The following is an 18,863-nucleotide window of genomic DNA, read 5'->3' on the forward strand; positions in this document are numbered from 1 at the left end:
TTCACTGCAGACACACTGTTGACCCACTTTTGAAACAGGTTGTTTTGGGACTTGCATGTCATTCCAGGTTAGTTGAATGCTATTTCTAAACTCTTAATCAATCCATTCATGCAATCTAAGTCAATCTGTTATTCCTGTTCAGAGTCACAGAGGAGCTAATACAATTTACCATGTTAGCACCCTGATAAACCAAGCTGACAGTCGACCATTGGTCAGTGTCGAGCCGTCAGTGAGCGTCTGCTGCCCTAGTTTTTGCAGCATGTCCTGCATCGTTGGCTCTAGTTATGGTGTGATAACTGAGTGGGCCTACCAGGCACAGGCCTAGGGGCCCAAGGTGTTAGGGGGCTCCCCTGGCCTTTACTTGAAAAATGTCACTCAAATTAATAGGTACAGACCAGGAAGTCACTCGAAAAGACCACAAACAGACACAAAAAGAACACAAAGAGATGCAAAGAGACACAAAATGACCACAAAAATGGGCAAATCAACCACAAACAGACACAAAACAACCACAAGGTGACATAAAATGACTACAAAGTGTCATAAAAAAGCCAAAAAGATGCATAACAGCTACAAAGAGATGCAAAACCACAAAGTTACCTCAGAGATACAAAATTAGCTTTAAGAGACCCAAACAACTACAAAAAAAAAACAACCACAAAAAGACATAAAATAACAAAAGGCACAAAAAAAGACCACAAAGAGATGCAAAGGAACTGCAAAGACACAAAAAAACCCTACAAAATTGGCAAAGCAGCATAGAAGAGACACAAAATGCCTACAAAGAAACACCAAGCCAATACAAAGAGGCACAAAACAACCACAAGAAGACATAAACTGACCACAAAGCGACATACAAAAATCAAAAAGATTCATGACAGCTACAAAAAACGACGCAAAACTACAAAGTTGCCTCAAAGAGACACATTAGCTCTAAGAGACCCAAACAACTACAAAAAAACAGGAAACAACCACAAGTAGACACAAAACAACGACAAAAAGATACAAAATGACCTCAAAAAGACACAAACCGACCACAAAGAGATGCAAAAGAACTGCAAAGAGACACTAAACGGGCAAAGCAGCAAAAAAGAGACACTTACACAACAACAATGTGACACAAAAAGACTACAAAGTGACATAAAATGACCAAAAAGATGTGTAACAGCTGCAAAGAGATGCAAAACCACAACGCTACCTCAAAGAGAAAAAGTGCTTGAGAAGAAAACTGAAAGTGATGAAAGCAAATGAATAGAGGGTGTGACATCAAAACAAACTTGTTAGATAAGATTTTTTTGTTACCATTAGGTAACCATTAGTTACCATTTGTCAACATTAGGTTGTGTTGTCAATATGCTAACTGGCTAACAAGCCCTTTTAATGGTAATGTTTTAATGTTTATGATACAATGAGTGTGATTACATGAACATGAATAACCTGTTCATAACCAGGTTTTTGGAGTATCCTGCTTATGTGTTTGAGCATGTAAACACCATATTCCATTTGTGAGAAAACTGAATATGCTAGCTGTAGCGCTCTGAAAGAAACCAGGATGTATATGGGGAATATAAATAACCCGGTGTCTGTGCTCATGTAAACACCATATCCCGAATATGATCATAACCAGGATAAGCCTCATAAACTGGTTATTCATGTCCCTGTATATGCACGGAATGATATTTGGTGGCTGTAGCTCAGGAGGTAGAGCAGGTCATCCACTAATCGGAAGATCGGTGGACTCCAAGCAATGAACAGAAAACTGTCTGAACAGTTTTGAAAAAGTGAACTTGATGTAGAGAAATGTAAAAAAAAAAAAAAAAAAAAAGTAAAAAGTAATGGTGGCAGTACACATAGTCTACATCAGACTTTTTCTCCAGTTAGGATCACCTGACCAGCTGACAGTTTGATTGACAGTAGCGCTGGCCTCTCAGGTGGAGTATGGCCGGGACAAGGGCTCCAGCTGGCAGGTCAAATAAAGTTCAACATGGACACCTGACTGCATGATGAAGCTGCAGGAAACTAGATCATTGCTGAGAGACAACAGTGGTCTAAATGTGTTAAATCTACATTTTATTGAGAGCAAAATGTGTTAGTGTTCACTTCAGTTTGTATTCTAGTTTATTTGACTCTATTTATCAGGTTACACATAATACTTGCAATATTTAAATTTATTAAGTGGATGAGTGAAAAAAAGTGATTTAATGGAACCAGTGGTTGGTATACTTTCAGTACCTAGGACTGAAACTAGAGTTACAGTGAATAGCTATGTATTTCAGGAGGTTAATAATGAGCATGAAGAACATTTCTGAAAAACCTTGGACAATGCTGCCCTCTGCTGGCAATTTTAACAACCAAACATGTTGGACATGCACAGGACTTTACACAACTCCAGTGATCTGTGTGAAGATAGGTCTAGCTGGTCAGCAAAGACTTTCAGACAGGAAGCTGGCATGCTATCTGGGCCTGGTTGCTTCCCGACTTTCTGACTCTAGCCCCTTTGACACAGAGATTATGCAGTACTGCTGTAAAGAAGATCCTCCATTACTCCAGCTTTGCTTTGTTACACTGCACCAAACAACGCTGGAATCTTGCTTCCACAGTGTGTGATTACAAATAGTATGCCAGCATTAAATGAAAATAAACAAATCTTAGATAAGAATTTTAACTACTTATCATATAACTTCGGCAAGGCATTAAAACAAGCTGATATTGTCTTCACAGTGTGGGGAACACCCCCCTTTTTGGAAGAAAGGACACTTTTTAGCCTGGAAAAAGTAGTTTGACGAGAAAATTTTAACTCAAGGTCCACTTACTTTTCCAGAGCTTTCAACTCCTAAAAAAAGACCGTTGTGTTTGAGTGTCCTGCCTCCAACTTTATTATTTCAGACAGATAATTCCGCAAGTCCCTATTCATGGGGCACAGGAACATAAAATGAAATTCATCTTCAATAACACCAAGATCACAAAAAACATATAAAATATTGCTTCTGTATCTGTCCACCTCAGTTACCAGTTGTAAGGTGTCAGTTCTTAACTGAGCACAAAGGGACCTCTGCCCTTTCTAATTACATTTGACGTAAGGGTTCAGTGTAGTAATCCTCTTTGATTTAAACATATGAGCTTTGGCTTATTCCAGATCTTATCCTTCCACCGTTCCTTATGGATCTTCAGTAGTTTATTTATTTATTTACTATATTACACTGCAAATGATTCCTAAAAAATAAAATGTAAATCAGAAAGAGAAAACATTGCAGGGACCTTTATTGACTAAAGGTAATGGTGTGCTCTCTCCCATTTAAAGATCTTTTTGGTCAGCCTTTCCTCTGGCAACTGGACCTGGTGGCTCCAAAACTGAGCTTTTTCACTCCCCTGCTTTAGGACATGGGTAGTGATGGCCTCATGAAGCCTCATGAAGCCATATGTAGTGATGGCCTAATGAAGCCTCATGAAGCCTCATAAAGCCTTTTCTGAGCCCACTAGATGGCGCTTTTTGTTCAACAAAAGGTTGAAAGCACACTGAATTGCTATCCTTTGAGGCTCCCTCTTAAAACCAAGAGCACCATCTAGTGGGCTCAGAAAATAAAGAAAATCCTTCATGAGGCTTCATGAGGCCATCACTAATAAAAACCCTTTTGATTCTTTTGATCTGAGGACTAAAGGAATATGAGTAAATTACAGCGTAATCGAGGAATGGACATATAATTTTAGGTAGCCAACAACACGGTTTTATACATCCAAAGAACTTCTACTAAAAATATATATAATAATAATAATGCTTAACTTAACTTATAACTGCTTGGCAACCAACAAAAAGCACCATCTAGCGGACATCGGTAGTGTAGTGGATAGTGCCGGCGCCCCATGTATAGAGGTGATGCCTTGCTGCAACGGTTGCGAGTTCGACTTCAGCTTGCAACCCTTTGCTGCATGTCGTCCCCCCACTCTCTCTCTCTCTCTCTCCCCCCCATTTCTCACACTGTCCTGTCCATTAAAGGCAAAATGCCCCCAAAAAAATCTTTAAAAAAACAAACAAAAAAAGCGCCATCTAGTGCGCTCAGAAAATAAAGAAAATGTTTCATGAGGCTTTCATGAGGCTTCATCAGGCCATCAATAGACATGGGACCCATCCCACAAGCCCATCCATGGCCCACTTAACAGTATATTTATGCACTCCAAGAAATTACTGTCAGGGACATCTTTAAAACCCCATACTCTTGCATTATAAAATAAAACTGATCTTACCCCTAATTCATAAAGTTTTTGAACTGTTGAGAAACCAAAAACAGTTTTATTGTATTTTTCATATACCCTGATGTTTTCTGCTCACTCTGTCAATGCTTTTCCTCCCTCTGCAAAGCTCATATATTCATTAGGGACTAAGTGATGGTATTTATATGAACTAGTGTACTTTAAATGACATTGACCCGAACTGAAATATATGGTTGCTCTGCTGCTCACATTGGTTTCCGAAATGTAAAAACTGTTTTTTCACTGGTAATAGCAAGTCTGCATTTACTACACCATAAACTCATAATATGCATCATTTTTTTGTACATGGCATCTCTGTCTCTGCAACCAACACAATATCATCAGCTAACATTGTACTGTATGTTCATATTATCAATCAATGTAATTAGACCAGCCTGCTTCATTTGTTGAGTTGGAAAACTTACTAAAACTGAGCTTCTATAAGGCAATCAATATTGCGGAGGGCGTGGCTCATCACATAAAGGTGTATAACATCTCAAGGGTTTCACCGATCACCACGCAACTTTGTAGGCATATGACCACACATTATCTGAGGGGAGCCCTCCATTATTGACCGGATCAAACAAAATGGGGGCGTTAGAGAGCTAATTTCTTGTCTAGGCCTAACCGCCATATCGATTTTTACTAAACTTGGTAGATATGTAGAACAGGATGCCTCATTCTAATTGGCAACTGGGTGGCGCTATAACAACAGAAAAATGCTTAAAAATGGCTAAAATGCAACCGATCGCTGTGGCTCCCCCTGTGGACCAATGTTTTTGTTTTTTTTTCTTCTAATTTTTGGTATGACTAAGTCATGGTATGGTATGCTGTACATAATCAAGGAAACTGTCAGTGTGTCATTCTGTCAGTCAGTCAGTCATTCTACCAGTGCGCCCCACTTTTAAGTCAATACAACATATAAACACTTTAACTATCTGCCTTTCAACGTGCTACCTCAACTACTAATGTTTTAGCCCACTAACCATCCCACTATTGGCAATGGTACTACTGTACTTTCAATAAAGCAATCGTACTATCAAATTCACAAAAACTGTCTGAATACATTGCTCTTCTTAATGGGTTCAGTTGACTATTTAATGTGCAATTTCCTATGACCTATATCCCAAACACACACCATGTGAAACTGTACGTGGGCAACTGTGCACTCAATGGGTATGGACTAGTTTAACTGTAAACATACAACTGGGGAGTGCCGAGTAGCTCACCTGGTAGAACAGGCGCCCCATGCACAAGGGCTACGTCCTTGCTCCAGCGGCGGCAGGTTTAATTCCTACATGCAGCCCTGTAGTGCATGGCATCTCTCTCTCTCTCCCTTTCATTCTATCACTGTCATATTAATTAAAAGCCAAAAAAGCCTCAAAAATGATCTTACAAATCATGCAACATGCATGTTACAACATACATATATATAAAATTAGATGTCTTTAAGCCACCATGTAGGTTGGTGTTTCACAATTAGTGCAGCTTAGTGTTGTTTGATTTTTACCATGCAGGGATTGTTCTAGTTGACTTTCTTTCAAAGTTCAGAGGTTTCTGGCCGACAATGCAGATGTTTTACTTAAATAAAAAACAGACGATGAGACCATGAGACAGGCAGGTCAATTCAGACAGCCTCTCTGACTCTCAGCAAATCATTATGCAAAGATCCAATAAAGAACTTGTGCTGTACTTTGCACTACATGCTCTGTTGTCCTGCTTGTGTCACTGCAGACCTTCAAAGTCTTGTTTTTGTCATCACAGTCTGCAGTTTCTGCAAAAAGCTTGGAGAGAACTTCAGCTGTCCCAAAGTGAATCATCACACGTGATGATCATTAATATTCTTTAATAGTTCATGTTTATTGTTAAAAAGTTGAGCTGCATGATTACTTTACGTTATCTAATCATCACTGATCTGTTTTTGACATTTGGCAAGCTTTCTGTTAAACTTCAAGTTGGGTTTTTCTCAAGATTTATGTATTTGCTACAATAAATACACTGTTTACACTGTATTAGTCACACCAGTCCTCTGTTTACTTACTGAAAGTGAGCCCATGGAAAGTTCTGTCATCTTCTTATCATTGCTTACATAAAAAAAATACAGACAGTGGGGACTCATCAGTGTTTCTTTATAGTTACAGTAAACATGCAACCAAAACCTGACCAAACATAGCCTTAAAACTAAACCCAAGGAAGATGGGTGGCACCTTTGTATTCTCACTAATAATAGATCCTTTACTTGATGTAGGACTGTGTGTAACAAACTGTTGTATTAACTGTTGTGAATAGCTTCAAGAACATGTTGCTTTATCTGTTTGTCTCATTTTCCTTACATTTCAAATGTCACACGAGTATAGACTTGAGACAAACAACAGCAAAGCAAAGAAAAGGCCAGCACAGGGATGTTGGCGACTCTCATATGGAAGATTTCATCCCAGAATGAATACATTACAGGTCATGCATGTCACCAAGTGTGGGTTTACTGACTCAGTAAAAACCATACCAGGTCCTTTAACTTCAATCTCAGTGCAGTTTTGAGTATGTAGCAAACATATCCAGCAAACAGAGTAAATAGGGTTGAAGGGTCAGATCACCCAAATTACAAAGCACATATTTTGCTGACTTCCCTCAAGTTGTATCTATCCTTACAGTTTCAGTTTTAAGGATGTGTGATAAATTTGGTATTTAAAGGCAGTCTAAGTCTTCCAAGCTTGAAAAGCTTTTGTCACATATAGCAAACATCTCCTCACAATCCGCTAGCTACATGTCCTCTGAATATGCTGTGAAAAAGTCCAGTCTCTGTAGGCAGCCCAGGCTCCGCAAATGGCAACCAAAACACTTCACTTCTGTTTACGTTCAACAATGTTATCAAACACAACGGAGCTAGCACGCCTTTTAGCCTCATTGTAGCTCTCTGGGCACCGCATTCACGTGTGCGCGAGACCGTGAGACATGGGCACCGCGTTCATGTGTGTGTGCTTGCTTTCGCCTGTCTCGCACTGGCTGGTTGATGCAGCCTGGACCCAAATGTTTTTGTTGTCATTTGCGGAGCCTGGGTTGCCTACAGAGACCGGACTTTTTCACAGCATATTCAGAGGACATGTAGCTAGCGGATCATGAGGAGGTGTTTGCTGTATGTGACAAAAACTTTTCAAGCTTAGGAAGACTTAGAGAGCCTTTAAGTATTCAAGTGAGGCAGCATTCCTCTTCTATAGGAAGGAGTTGACACTAATAAAATTGTTACACCTCCAGTTGAGTCATTCCTATTTAATACCGCAGGGCTGGATCACCAAATGGGCAAAATGGGCAACTGGCTCAGGTCGAAGACCCATGGAAGCCTGAGAGCTCATGGTGGAGGAATTAGTTTGTGGTAATTTTATGAATTGAGAATGTGTCTGTTAATCCTATCCACCATGGTGCATTATAAAGGGAAATGACAGGAGCCAACACCTGCCGTTAAGTCGTTAAGTTATTTTCATATGGTGCAATAGAATAAACAGCCCAGTCTCATTTTGAGGTAGTCAAATACTGAGACTTTGTCACACACCCTGGCAAATGATATCAATGCCAAAAGCACCCTTTAGCTTCTTTAGGAGATGCAATGAGCTTTCATCTCCAATGTAAACCCAATCCCAGGCAATACTGGACGCTGAGAGTAATTGATGTGGTATAAAGAGCGAAAAAGTTTGCATAGCTGGGCTGGTCAAACAAAGCCAGACTTTTACTCAGGACACTGCTGTTGGTGTCACATTTGGAACCAAAGGTCACAGTTGTTTCAGTGCAATGTTACGTGACAAACGTACCTATTTTAACCCATAACATTATGTTTTCTTAACCTAACCAAGTTGTTGTGTTGCCTAAACCTAACTGTGACAGTTTCACAATATTAACCATGTGTTACAATGTGTTTCAGCTGTGCTTCATAGAGATGCTAAGGGGTGCCCTCTGCATCACTATCAGATTCTAAGGGGCATGAAAAAGCAAGTCGTTGAAAACTGCTGCTTGGTCAGTGACTTCCAGCATCAGACACCGACGAAAAAAGTTGTCCTTTCACATCGGCATGATACACTGCCAGCATCAGAAGGAAACGAGGCGGGACAACACCAAAAGTTAAAGGAGCAATAAGCGAAATTCATCATTTCTAGATTGAAGGAATTAAAAAATTGCTGTGAAACCAGGAGTGTATTTTGAAAACAGACACTGCATGTAACAGGCTGAAGTTGACACGGCGCCCCAGAACATTGACAACCAACGCACCCAGGGTACCTTGCAAATCATATGTCTCTGTGGAAAGACCACGACCAAATGTCCATATGTGGCGAGGTCAGAGTGAAAACGTGTTAGTTACTATAAAGTTATTCCTAATGAATGACTACTACATACACTGTGCATGGAGATTGGGAGCAATGGGGAGGTCACTATTCATTTTTGCCCCAGGGCCCCCCTGGTGGGTTAGTCCAGCCCTGTCTACAGGGTGGCATAATTCAACATACATAGATACTACAGTTTCTAATAAGGAATAAATTATTAAAACCATTTACTTGCGTTTATGTGGAGCAGTTCTTTTAAGAAAATTCCTCTGGAGATTGAAAAGATTCTCTACTTAATACAACTAATCTAAATCTAATAACTGTTGCAAAAATGTGTCTCCATTTTGCTTTATCTATTATCTAATTACATAGCTCTTTCTAAGAAGGTTTTAAGACATGATTTAATTATTACTGGATATGATGGACTACACGTTGAAAATAAAACCCTCTTAAGACTCTTGTATGAGCTTCCTCGATTGATGAAGTTGCCAGTGTGGTAGAGAGCTCCAGAAAAAAGCTGGGGCCGGTTGCACAAAACATCTTAAGTTAAGATTTTCCTTTAACTCCTACTTAAGGTTTCCTCAAAATAAAATCTGTTGCACAAAACACCCTTAAGTCTTCTCATTAAGGTTTCCTTAAAAAATTTGTCTTGGTCTTATACTTAAGGAATCCCTAGACCGCTGTGCAAAAGACCTTAGCAACCAAAGCAAGGTAAAAACAAAAAAACAAAACAAAAAACGTAGGGTACATCTGACTCTACCTTAACTGCATCATGACTGAGTTTATGGTGATAAATTAAAGAAACTAAAACACCCTGGGTAGAGTGTTTTGTGCCCAGGAGAACCCAATGGATATGCTTTTAATATTACACTATAGATTTGACTGAATTAATTTTTGTTGCAATTTCTTCCTGCAATCGTTTTCTGTTTTCTGGTATTTGGGGATCAAATTTACTTTGTACTTTGTGCTTTCTATGATTGTATTCCTCCAGAAGTATATATATTTTCCTCCCCTGACCAATTTGGTTTTCTTGTCTTCTTTTCTACTGACATTTTTTTTTACTAGCTAACTATGGGCCAACACTGTGAGATGATAACAGGCATCACAACCATGAGACCAAGCAAACAAACAATCTCCATGGAAACTTTTACCACTGGGAAATCCCTTTCAACGCAGTAAGTGAGCTGATGTTTTTCTTTAATTAAGGAAACCTTTTAAGGGATTCTTTGCAACTGTGTAAGCCCCTCAGCTAAGGAGGCATTAAGTGTCATATTTAAGGAGAAATCTTAAAGTGTTTTGTGCAACCGGCCCCTGGACCTTGAGTTAAAACATTTTTGGTCAAACTCCAAATTCGAGAATAAACTTTGACACTCAACAATTGGAGTTGGATTATTTTTTCACCAGTCATTCTTTGTGGGTAAATTGTAGTGAGGTGATGAAACCGATATGTTCAGTGGCGTTCAAGAAAGGCGTCAAGAAAGGCACAATGACATTATCTCTTGGATTCCTGTTTATTTAAAATAATCAGTCATCCAAAGAGTTTTCAAGTCACCTGATATTCTCCAATGATCTATAAGATCACTTTCTTTATCATTACTGTTAAATAAAACCCAGAATAAATTAAAATCACCAGTAACACAGGTCATGTAGACTGTACTCATCAGTATCTGTCTACTATGATATGATACAGTGGCTTAAATAGCAGTAGTATTAGTAGGTAACACTTTAGAATGAGGTTAGACAAATAAACTGCTTATGAATTCCTGTATTAGTGTAAAAAAGTTTAAGAATATGGCTGTATATTCCTTGGTGTTACCACTGATGGCTGCCCTGCAAACTGCCTCCACAGTCCCATCAGCCTCCAGCTCCCAGTAAATGCAATCAGTGGGCTAACTGTGTGATAAAAGTCACATCTTTAGGCAAAATTCATTCATTTGTTCCCTGACTGTTAGTGTTTATTTGTGCAGCCCTATAATGAAGTGTTACCGCTTTACAGACAGATAAGCTCTTCAAACACACACTCCCACACACACATCATGCTAAAACAGAACACAGCATGCATCATGTCATACTGATGCTACACCACCCTCCTCCTGTCCCGGGGGGTCACAGGCAGGCCGGGCGGTTTCAGAGAGGAGGGGATGGGCAGCTCATGCAGACTGTCCTGGAAGGTCGCAGGGCTCAGCTGCTTCAGAATAGTCTGCATGGCAGTGAGGACCAGCGGCGCCGGGCTCCTTCCTGTTAGGTACATGTACGTCTCCTCGCCCAGCACCTTGCTCCACCGCTCCGGCTCTCTTCTCAGAGCCGCTTTCATTTTAAAGTGAACATTTGGAATGAACATGAGCAGGTTGTCCAGACACTGCCTCCTCGCCCCGCCGTTCGCCTCCTTGGGGTCCCTGAGTTTCTCCAGAATGACATCCAGCGGCGTCAAGCCGTTGTGGTCCAGGGCGTGAGGGGACGCCCCGCTCCCCAGCAGCATGATGACCGCCTCGGGCCGCAGGAGCTCGCAGGCCAGATGTAGAGGCGTCCTGCCGTCCTCCATGTGAAAACACCCAGCTCGGTCCGTGTAGGAGGGCGACCTGGGTGACCGGTGGGTCTCCTGTAAGATGAGGCCCAGAATGTAGCGCCTGTCGTAGCGGACAGCCATGGCCAGGTGTGGAGCGGAGGACGGGCAGCAGCAAAAGCGCTCCCCGGGCTTCGCCAGCGCTTCGTCCGGGAACCGGTTGAGCAGGTACTGCGCGTACGCCTGGTGATCGTGAACTATAGCGTACAGCAAAGCCTCCGACGGGGTATAAATCCTCTGGCTGGAGTCCTCCTCCTGGTAAAAGGTCTCCATGGTCCTCACATCCTCCAGCATCCAGACCGGCTTCAAGTCCCGCACAGCCCGGTAGAAGAGCAGCGAAAAGGACTTGCGATGCTTGTCGATGCTCTGAGCCGCCGAGCTGACGGTTAGAGAGGCCATGGCGACAAGCGAAGCTGCCCGGGTAAACTTCTGTCCTCAGCGGGTTACACAGCGTCCTTCATCGCTCTGGAGCCATTACTCAGACAGCTGCGGAGTTACATGAACACAACACAAACTCGTTATGTTAGCTAAGATAACAGAGGGTAAAGATGTGACTGCAGATTTGTCTTTAAAGCCATTTATAAAGTGACACACTCACATTCCTGAACGCTCCTGACAGCTGCGGGATTCCTCTCTGCAGTACTCAGCTAGTGCGCATGCGCAGCATATAATAACGTCAAAACAGTCTTTGAAACTTTATTGACAACGTAGTGAATTATTATGGTCAGAATTAGAACCGAATACTACAACACACTCACATTTAGTCATTATTACTATATATGTGTTTCTTTTTATAAACTGAGATGCTTCGATAATATCTTTTAAGAAAGCACAGAGGTGAGTACAATCATGAGAAGTATAAACTTTCACCAACACTGTTACATCAGTGCCTGATCGACCACATTTGGAGCCCTAAACAATTTAAAACATGTTAAAGGCTACAGATTTACAACAAAAGAATAAAGAGAGAAAATATAAAAGGCAAAATTAATTACTCTATGATTTACATAAAGAAAAACATTGCCTTTAAAAATAGCAAAAGTGCAAATTCGTCTTCTTTTCTTCAATCATTATTTTATTGTAATTGTTGTTATCTTTTATATGTGTTGTGTTTATTACAAACATGAACAAGAGTGAATGAGAAATCAAAAATAAACAACATAGCTAACAAACAATAATACTAAAAAACAAACAATGGGTGCAAATTTGGTTTTTGGAAAATCTGCCGCTGTGTTGTATACATGAAAACGTATGTTACAAATGGTTATTTTTTGTTTGTTTGTTTTTGTTTGTTTTTTATTTGTACTGCACCCCATATAGCTTTTGCCTTTACATTCTTTACATTCTTTCTCTCTCTCTGTCTCTCCCTCTCACTTTTTTTAATTGATGAAATATTGTAAATAAAGGGTGGTACATGTACATAGAAGGCGAATAGGGCAATAACATAAAGCAGTTATGATGATGTATGTGGTGACATGATAAGAGTCCAGAACTAGAGTTTAGATTGAGGGTGTGTGTGGGTAATGTGTGTGTGTTCATGTTTTGATGTTTGTGTGTGAGGCAGCTGTGTGTGTATGTTGTTACTGATTCGAGAAAGGTTTGTTTGTGGGGTAAGGAGTAGGCTATGGGATGTGTGGCAGGGTGGGAGAGAAATACAGGCTGTGTTGATGTTAAAGTGACATTAAATATATCTAATGTAATAGCAATATTATTTAAATAATAATATATTGATTAAGTTATAAAATTAGGTGGTATGATAATAATGTAGTACTCATAATTACAAATAATACATTACAATATAATAAGCACTACTGTAATAAAGTTTGAAACTATACAGTGATGAAGAGCGGGCCTGGACTGGTGCAAGAGAGAGGCCTTTACATTTTCCCATACTCTATACTTCACATACACTCCCTTATGTTCAATTCTTTTGAAAAAGAAAATGTAGGAATGCGTTACAAATGGTTATGCTACATAACAGTGGTGTAATACTTGTTACTGCGAGCTAATGTAGATTGTTACTTGAGCATTTTCAAACTGAGCTTCCTTTACATTCCTCAATGTCACTGGGTGTAAGTCATTACCAACAGCTTTTACACTGGCTAACTTGCACGTTATCAGCTTACACTGATAAGGGAGACAGCTATATTTAGCAAAGGCATTCTATCCAGCTGTGGCTTCAGGGTGTGTGACAGAAAAAATATTCTACAAAAACCTAAACTTAGACTGAAACCAGGCCTTCTTCAAATCCGTATTATTTCTCAGCCGATGGAACATATTTTGGAACAAATGAAGCAGAGGAACATGCTGTGAAATGATAGGAGTGCTATATATGTCTAGATATTTTATCCAAATATGCAAGAATCAATCCTACTGTGAAGCAGAATCTGTGATTAATTTTAATACATGACAAAGGATTATTTTTGTTTCACCTCCAGAAAATAAGCTACTACAAACAAGTTTTGACTTTGTAAGATTAGCCTCCTTTTTTACTGAGGGTTTGGCCCCAAGTTAAGTCTGAGGGGTGTCAAGATAATTTATTAAGGAAGAAAAGCAAAAACAAAGAATATTGCTGAGACTTTTCTCAATTTTCCTTTTTTGTCTTGAAAAATACTGGTACTTTTATTGCTTCTTTTCCATAAAACCCTTCAAATTAAAAAAGCATGACAAGGTAAAATCACTTTTTGGTGACTCCATTTTCAGCAGTCACTGCAAAAAACAAAAACAAAACAAAACATTGCTTTTCTGTGTAGATATCCTAAAAGTTATTGGTAATGAAATTCCAAATTCCCAGACCATCTATTAAAGATAGTATATATCGTCTTCTCTTATTATGTGTGTCAGCACAAAAATGAGAGTACATAGCTTCAGTGCGCTCTTCCCAGTGCAGTGTGCATGAAGCCTTAGTGTTGTGTAGTAATCACCTTTAATCACACTGTGGCAGTATTGATCTACTAAATGCGGACTTACTCTGTGTTGTAGATGCAGAAATGTCCCCTAAACTACAGGAAACACACAATAATAAATGTTCTGAGTTGGAACAAAATCAAACAGCTTCATCATTCTGTTGCAGTTTTACACATCACAACATGTCTGAATGTCTTTAGGGGTACTTGGACAGGATAGTAAAGACAGAATAATGCTAGGGATCTGTTACAGAGAAAGACAACAGACTATGTTAAAGTGCAAATGGCCTTACAGTCCCATTACAAAAACAGAGTCAAGCTCTGACAAGCTCCTGAAGAAGACAACCTCCTGTAACATGTTAAAAAAAAGGAACACTGGGACAAAACTTAGTTGTGGACATTCAGACAAAAAAACAAAACAAAAACAAATATCAACCAAAGGGAATAAGATAACTAAATATGAGTCCAATCATAAGGTTATGATTCAAATGTTGATATAATGACCCCGTTTCCACCTGGTATTAATATGTGATCTGTATCTGGAGATCTGATCTTAATAAGGAAAAACACATGTTAATGCAGGTCTAAATGCAGACACTTCTGTCACAGCTGGAGGGGGTCGGGCTTACTCGCACTGTGATCAGATCTCAGCCAGGCATAAATCATATCTGTATAGTTTGAATGCTTAAAATTGTTTAAAATTATGGATATTACACTTATTTTCTTGCTTTCCAAGAGTGAGATGAGAAGATTGAAATGAATCTCCAGATCTGGAGCAACGATGTGCATGCAGGAGACTGACGTGAAGTTAAGTGGCTGCACCACTCACGACATAAATTATAAAGCAGAGACAAGAGCAAGACAATGAATTGAAGACAGACATGGAAAAAATAGCATCAACTAACAGCATGACTTTAAAATTGAGCTTGAAGGTTCATTCCTGACCTTAAAAATAACAGTTTGACGAAAACAATTCTCAATGCAATTTCCTTCTTACTACTGGTTTGGAAAGCTTTCAATCGCAACTCTTGGTCTTCCTCTGTTGGAGTTGATAACTAGTGATGGCCTCATGAAGCCTCATGAAGGATTTTCTTTATTTTCTGAGCCCACTAGATGGCGCTTTTTGTTCAACAAAAGGTTAAAAGCACACTGAATTGCTATTCTTTGAGCCTCTCTCTTTAAACCAAGAGTGCCATCTAGTGGGCTCAGAAAATAAAGAAAATCCCTCATGAGGCTTCATGAGGCTTCATGCGGCCATCACTATTGATTACCACTGGGGAGAGGTCAAAGGCTGTCAAAGATCAAGGACAACATTCCCTCCTGACACCAGGGATCTTTGAATAAAGACCAGGGTTGCCATCTCCCCCCATATATAACCAACTGTTATGTGATTAATCATTTATTATAACCGAGAAAGCAGCATATGCTGTGGAAACAAGTAAGTTGGCCCTTGTGTTGAAATTTTTTTTTTTGTCAGAAGGACTATAAAGACATATATGTAGGTCTATTTTGACAGAAAAACCTTAAATCAACGTCTACTTACTAGCTTTTCAAGAACTTTCAAGCACATCTTCTTCAGCAGGTGGAATTGGCTTTGTTGTCTCACTCTGCATACAAGAGATGAAGTTAAAAAATGAAATCATCATATTAAAAACATTTCTGGGGGCAGTTTACAATATTGTTCCCTTGACCATGGCACTAAACAGCCCTGTGCTCCTGTGATGTTTCTCATTCCCTGCCTCTCGCCTGATGTCACCTGGGATAGGGTCCAGCCCCCCCGCGACCCTCAAGAGGATGAAGCGGTTACAAGATGAATGAATGAACAATATGGCTTTTCTAAGAATACAGTACTGAGATGCTTTGTTAATTTGGCCACCATATATAAAGCTAAAAGAAACATTACTTTGATTGCTGCAAGTCCATGCTGGTTTGACTGTTATCAGGCCATTTAATGGTCATTGTCAGTGGTTTTAAGCATCATAAATATTAGTTAGAAGGGGCCTCAAGGAAGTTAGGTGATGTAGTACAAAGAGCGATAAAGTCCACATTGGGCAAGCAGGAGTCGTGACGGATTGGTCAAACATACATGGGAATTTCACTTTGGAGAGAGGGGTTGGGGTTTGTGTCCCCCTGAAAACCAAAAGTCAACGTTGACTTATTTTACCAGTGATGGTTGTTACCAGCCCTGATGTTGCTGGTATTATTTTCATCCCGTGAGTCCGTGTGTGTGTGTGTGTGTGTGTGTATTGTAGTGGCAACAAGATGCAGTCACGAAACTGGTGAAACTAGTGATGTTCAAATGAAGCCTCATGAAGCATTTTCTGAGCCCACTAGATGGCGCTTTTTGTTCAACAAAAGGTTGAATTGAACACTGAATTGCTATTCTTTGAGCCTCCCTCTTAAAACCAAGAGTGCCATCTAGTGGGCTCACAAAATTAAGAAAATCCCTCATGAGGCTTCATGAGGCTGCATTCAGCCATCACTAGGTGAAACATGTGAGGTGTGTAGTTATAGAGGTCAAAAGGAAGGCCAAGTTCAGCTGAACTTATTTTAAGAAGTTGGTCAAAATCAAAAACATTTTGACATTTTTTTGAGTAGGATGGAATTAAGATAAATAAGTAATCTTGAATAAAATAGCTTGACCACTAGATCTCAACAAAACTTTGGGATAAATATTTAGTCAGTTCAACTTAATGAAGTTTTTTGAGGTCAAAGCAAATCATGTTGGTTGTACTAAAATACTTTGGTTTGTCAGACTATAAAAGACTCATGGGATTGGCTCAATGATGAGTTGGAACTGCTTAAGATGATGCATGCAAATTGTTACTTTTTCTTTTTTTTTTAACTTACCTTCTTGTTTTGTCATCCTGTGGTCTGATCTCATGTAACACAGTACAGTGCAGCCCTGCTGAGTCACAGCTCTCAACACATAGGACATCTGCCTTATTGTCTGCAGCTCTCACTGTTTGATTTATTTGTTTCCTCCTGGATCGCACACTACAGCAGAATATGGCTGTGCATATTTCATATTTCACTGTGACTGATCAAATTGCCACGACTAATAGTGTACTCTAATCAAAGATTCTTTTGATTAGAGCTGCAGCCTCTCATCACCTCTGGCTAAGCCTTTGATTGAATTTGCATTTGGTGGGTGGTCAGCAACGCATTTCAGCTGTGACCACGTCCCTTTTATCCTCAGTAATTACACTCTTCTATTCCGACCAATTGAATTAAATGTCAGAATGAGCTGGCTCAACAAGCACTTTGGCACACTTTGAAATATAATGTGAGCACTGCAGATCTGTATGAGGCCCTGATTTCTATGCAAAGCGTTCGTTTAATTCCCCCAACAATTAATGTAGTGTCTGGTCGCCTCTGATCATCAGCGTGTGTGAAGATCTGTTTGTGAGATACTGATCTGGGAGCAGCATCTCTGATGCCACAAGCACTCAATGAGTCTGTTTACCAGGGTTAGACCTTTATATTAGCCTGCAAATATAACAGCGTGATATTTGGATTTTAAAGCAAATACTCACCACAAAAAATTTCAAAGATCCATTCCAAAAGAGTAGATATATTAAAACTGCATTCCTCTGCTGTTGACAGAAGTCCTTGTGTTGCCTGGGAGGCTGAAGTGAATCCTTGTAGGATGCAGTGTTAGTCCTCACCAAAACAACACACTCTGGTTTATTCAAAGGCCTTAAATGCATCTGTTGTGTTGACCTGATTGGGACCTCCAGGTGACTTTTGACTGTTCCGTGTCAGGAGCAAAGGTGTGACGCAGATGTCTGACCATTGTTAGTTTCCTGTCTCCTACTAACAGGCAACATCAGTGTCTTTAACTATGACCACCATCTTGACCTCAGCCGAGTCATAAACAGAACCAAACCTTAACCACAGAGTTGGCAGATTAAGAAACAGTTGTATGTATAATTTTTGCAGCACTAATTTGCAATGCTTATACACATGTATACATATACTATATACATCAGATCAGACAACATTTTAATGTTCATTTTAGAGCACTGGCTGGTTAGTTAGAAAGCCATCCCTGCAGGGACACATAACAACAATCTAAAGTCCCTAAAATGAGGAAAAGGAGACCTAAGAACAAGGAGGAGAAGCAGGCTGCAGTCCAACGTCGAATCTTAGCAATATATTGCTGTGGAGGGTCAGCAACAAAATGTATTTCAGGCACCCAAAAAAGTCCCACCTAAAAAAATGCTGAGCCCACTAGATGCTCAACAAAAGGTTAACAGCACACTGAATTGCTATTCTTTGAGCCTCTCTTTTTAAACCAAGAGCACCACCTAGTGGGCTCAGAAAATAAAGAAAATGCTTCATTCGGCCATCACAACTACGGCATAACTGTCCTATTAAATATTTTGATCTCCTTTGACGTTTTTTTTAACCTTTAAATCCATGTGTTAGAAAACAGCCTTGTCCCGGGGAGAAGAATTTACAACTTGAATCAATTAAAAAGCCTTAAAAAAAATCTAAAACTAAGAGTATGCACTGATAACACTGGTGTAAAAATGTACTGTTGTCATCATCATCTTTGTTTTTAAAAATATATTTTTATGAAAATGTTGGCCCTTTAAAGATGTGCCCCAAATTTTTATCAACTCCATCAGATTTCCACAAAAACAACATGCTGATTAGCATTGAGAGAACTCTTAGCAAGTCTGAAAAATACTCATTACAACTGCTATGAAATTAATAAATATCTCACTTTTTGTCAACTACATAAGACACCAACTCCATCAGATCTTACCTCCGACATTCATTAAGAATGCTACTCAAGAAAAAAATAAAATCACTGGGAGGCTGGCCCTT

General features: G+C 39.7%; 1 protein-coding gene across 1 annotated transcript; it reads right to left on the reverse strand.

The window, feature by feature from the left end:
* Positions 1 to 10,098: 10,098 nt before the first annotated feature.
* Positions 10,099 to 11,772, reverse strand: LOC117270582 (ankyrin repeat domain-containing protein 9). The gene is made up of 2 exons (XM_033648261.2): positions 11,720 to 11,772; positions 10,099 to 11,607 (listed from the first exon to the last, which is right to left on the reverse strand). Exon 2 carries the CDS (start codon positions 11,518 to 11,520, stop codon positions 10,636 to 10,638), a length of 885 nt encoding a protein of 294 aa, XP_033504152.1. The 5' UTR covers positions 11,521 to 11,607; positions 11,720 to 11,772; the 3' UTR covers positions 10,099 to 10,635.
* Positions 11,773 to 18,863: the final 7,091 nt, after the last annotated feature.

The sequence above is a fragment of the Epinephelus lanceolatus genome, chromosome 13 (genome assembly GCF_041903045.1).
Source record: "Epinephelus lanceolatus isolate andai-2023 chromosome 13, ASM4190304v1, whole genome shotgun sequence".
Lineage (NCBI taxonomy): Eukaryota > Metazoa > Chordata > Actinopteri > Perciformes > Serranidae > Epinephelus > Epinephelus lanceolatus.

What these genes read in the sequence shown, in the direction of transcription:
- LOC117270582 (XM_033648261.2), bottom strand. Translation starts at nt 11,520, where the DNA reads ATGGCCTCTCTAACCGTCAGCTCGGCGGCTCAGAGCATCGACAAGCAT.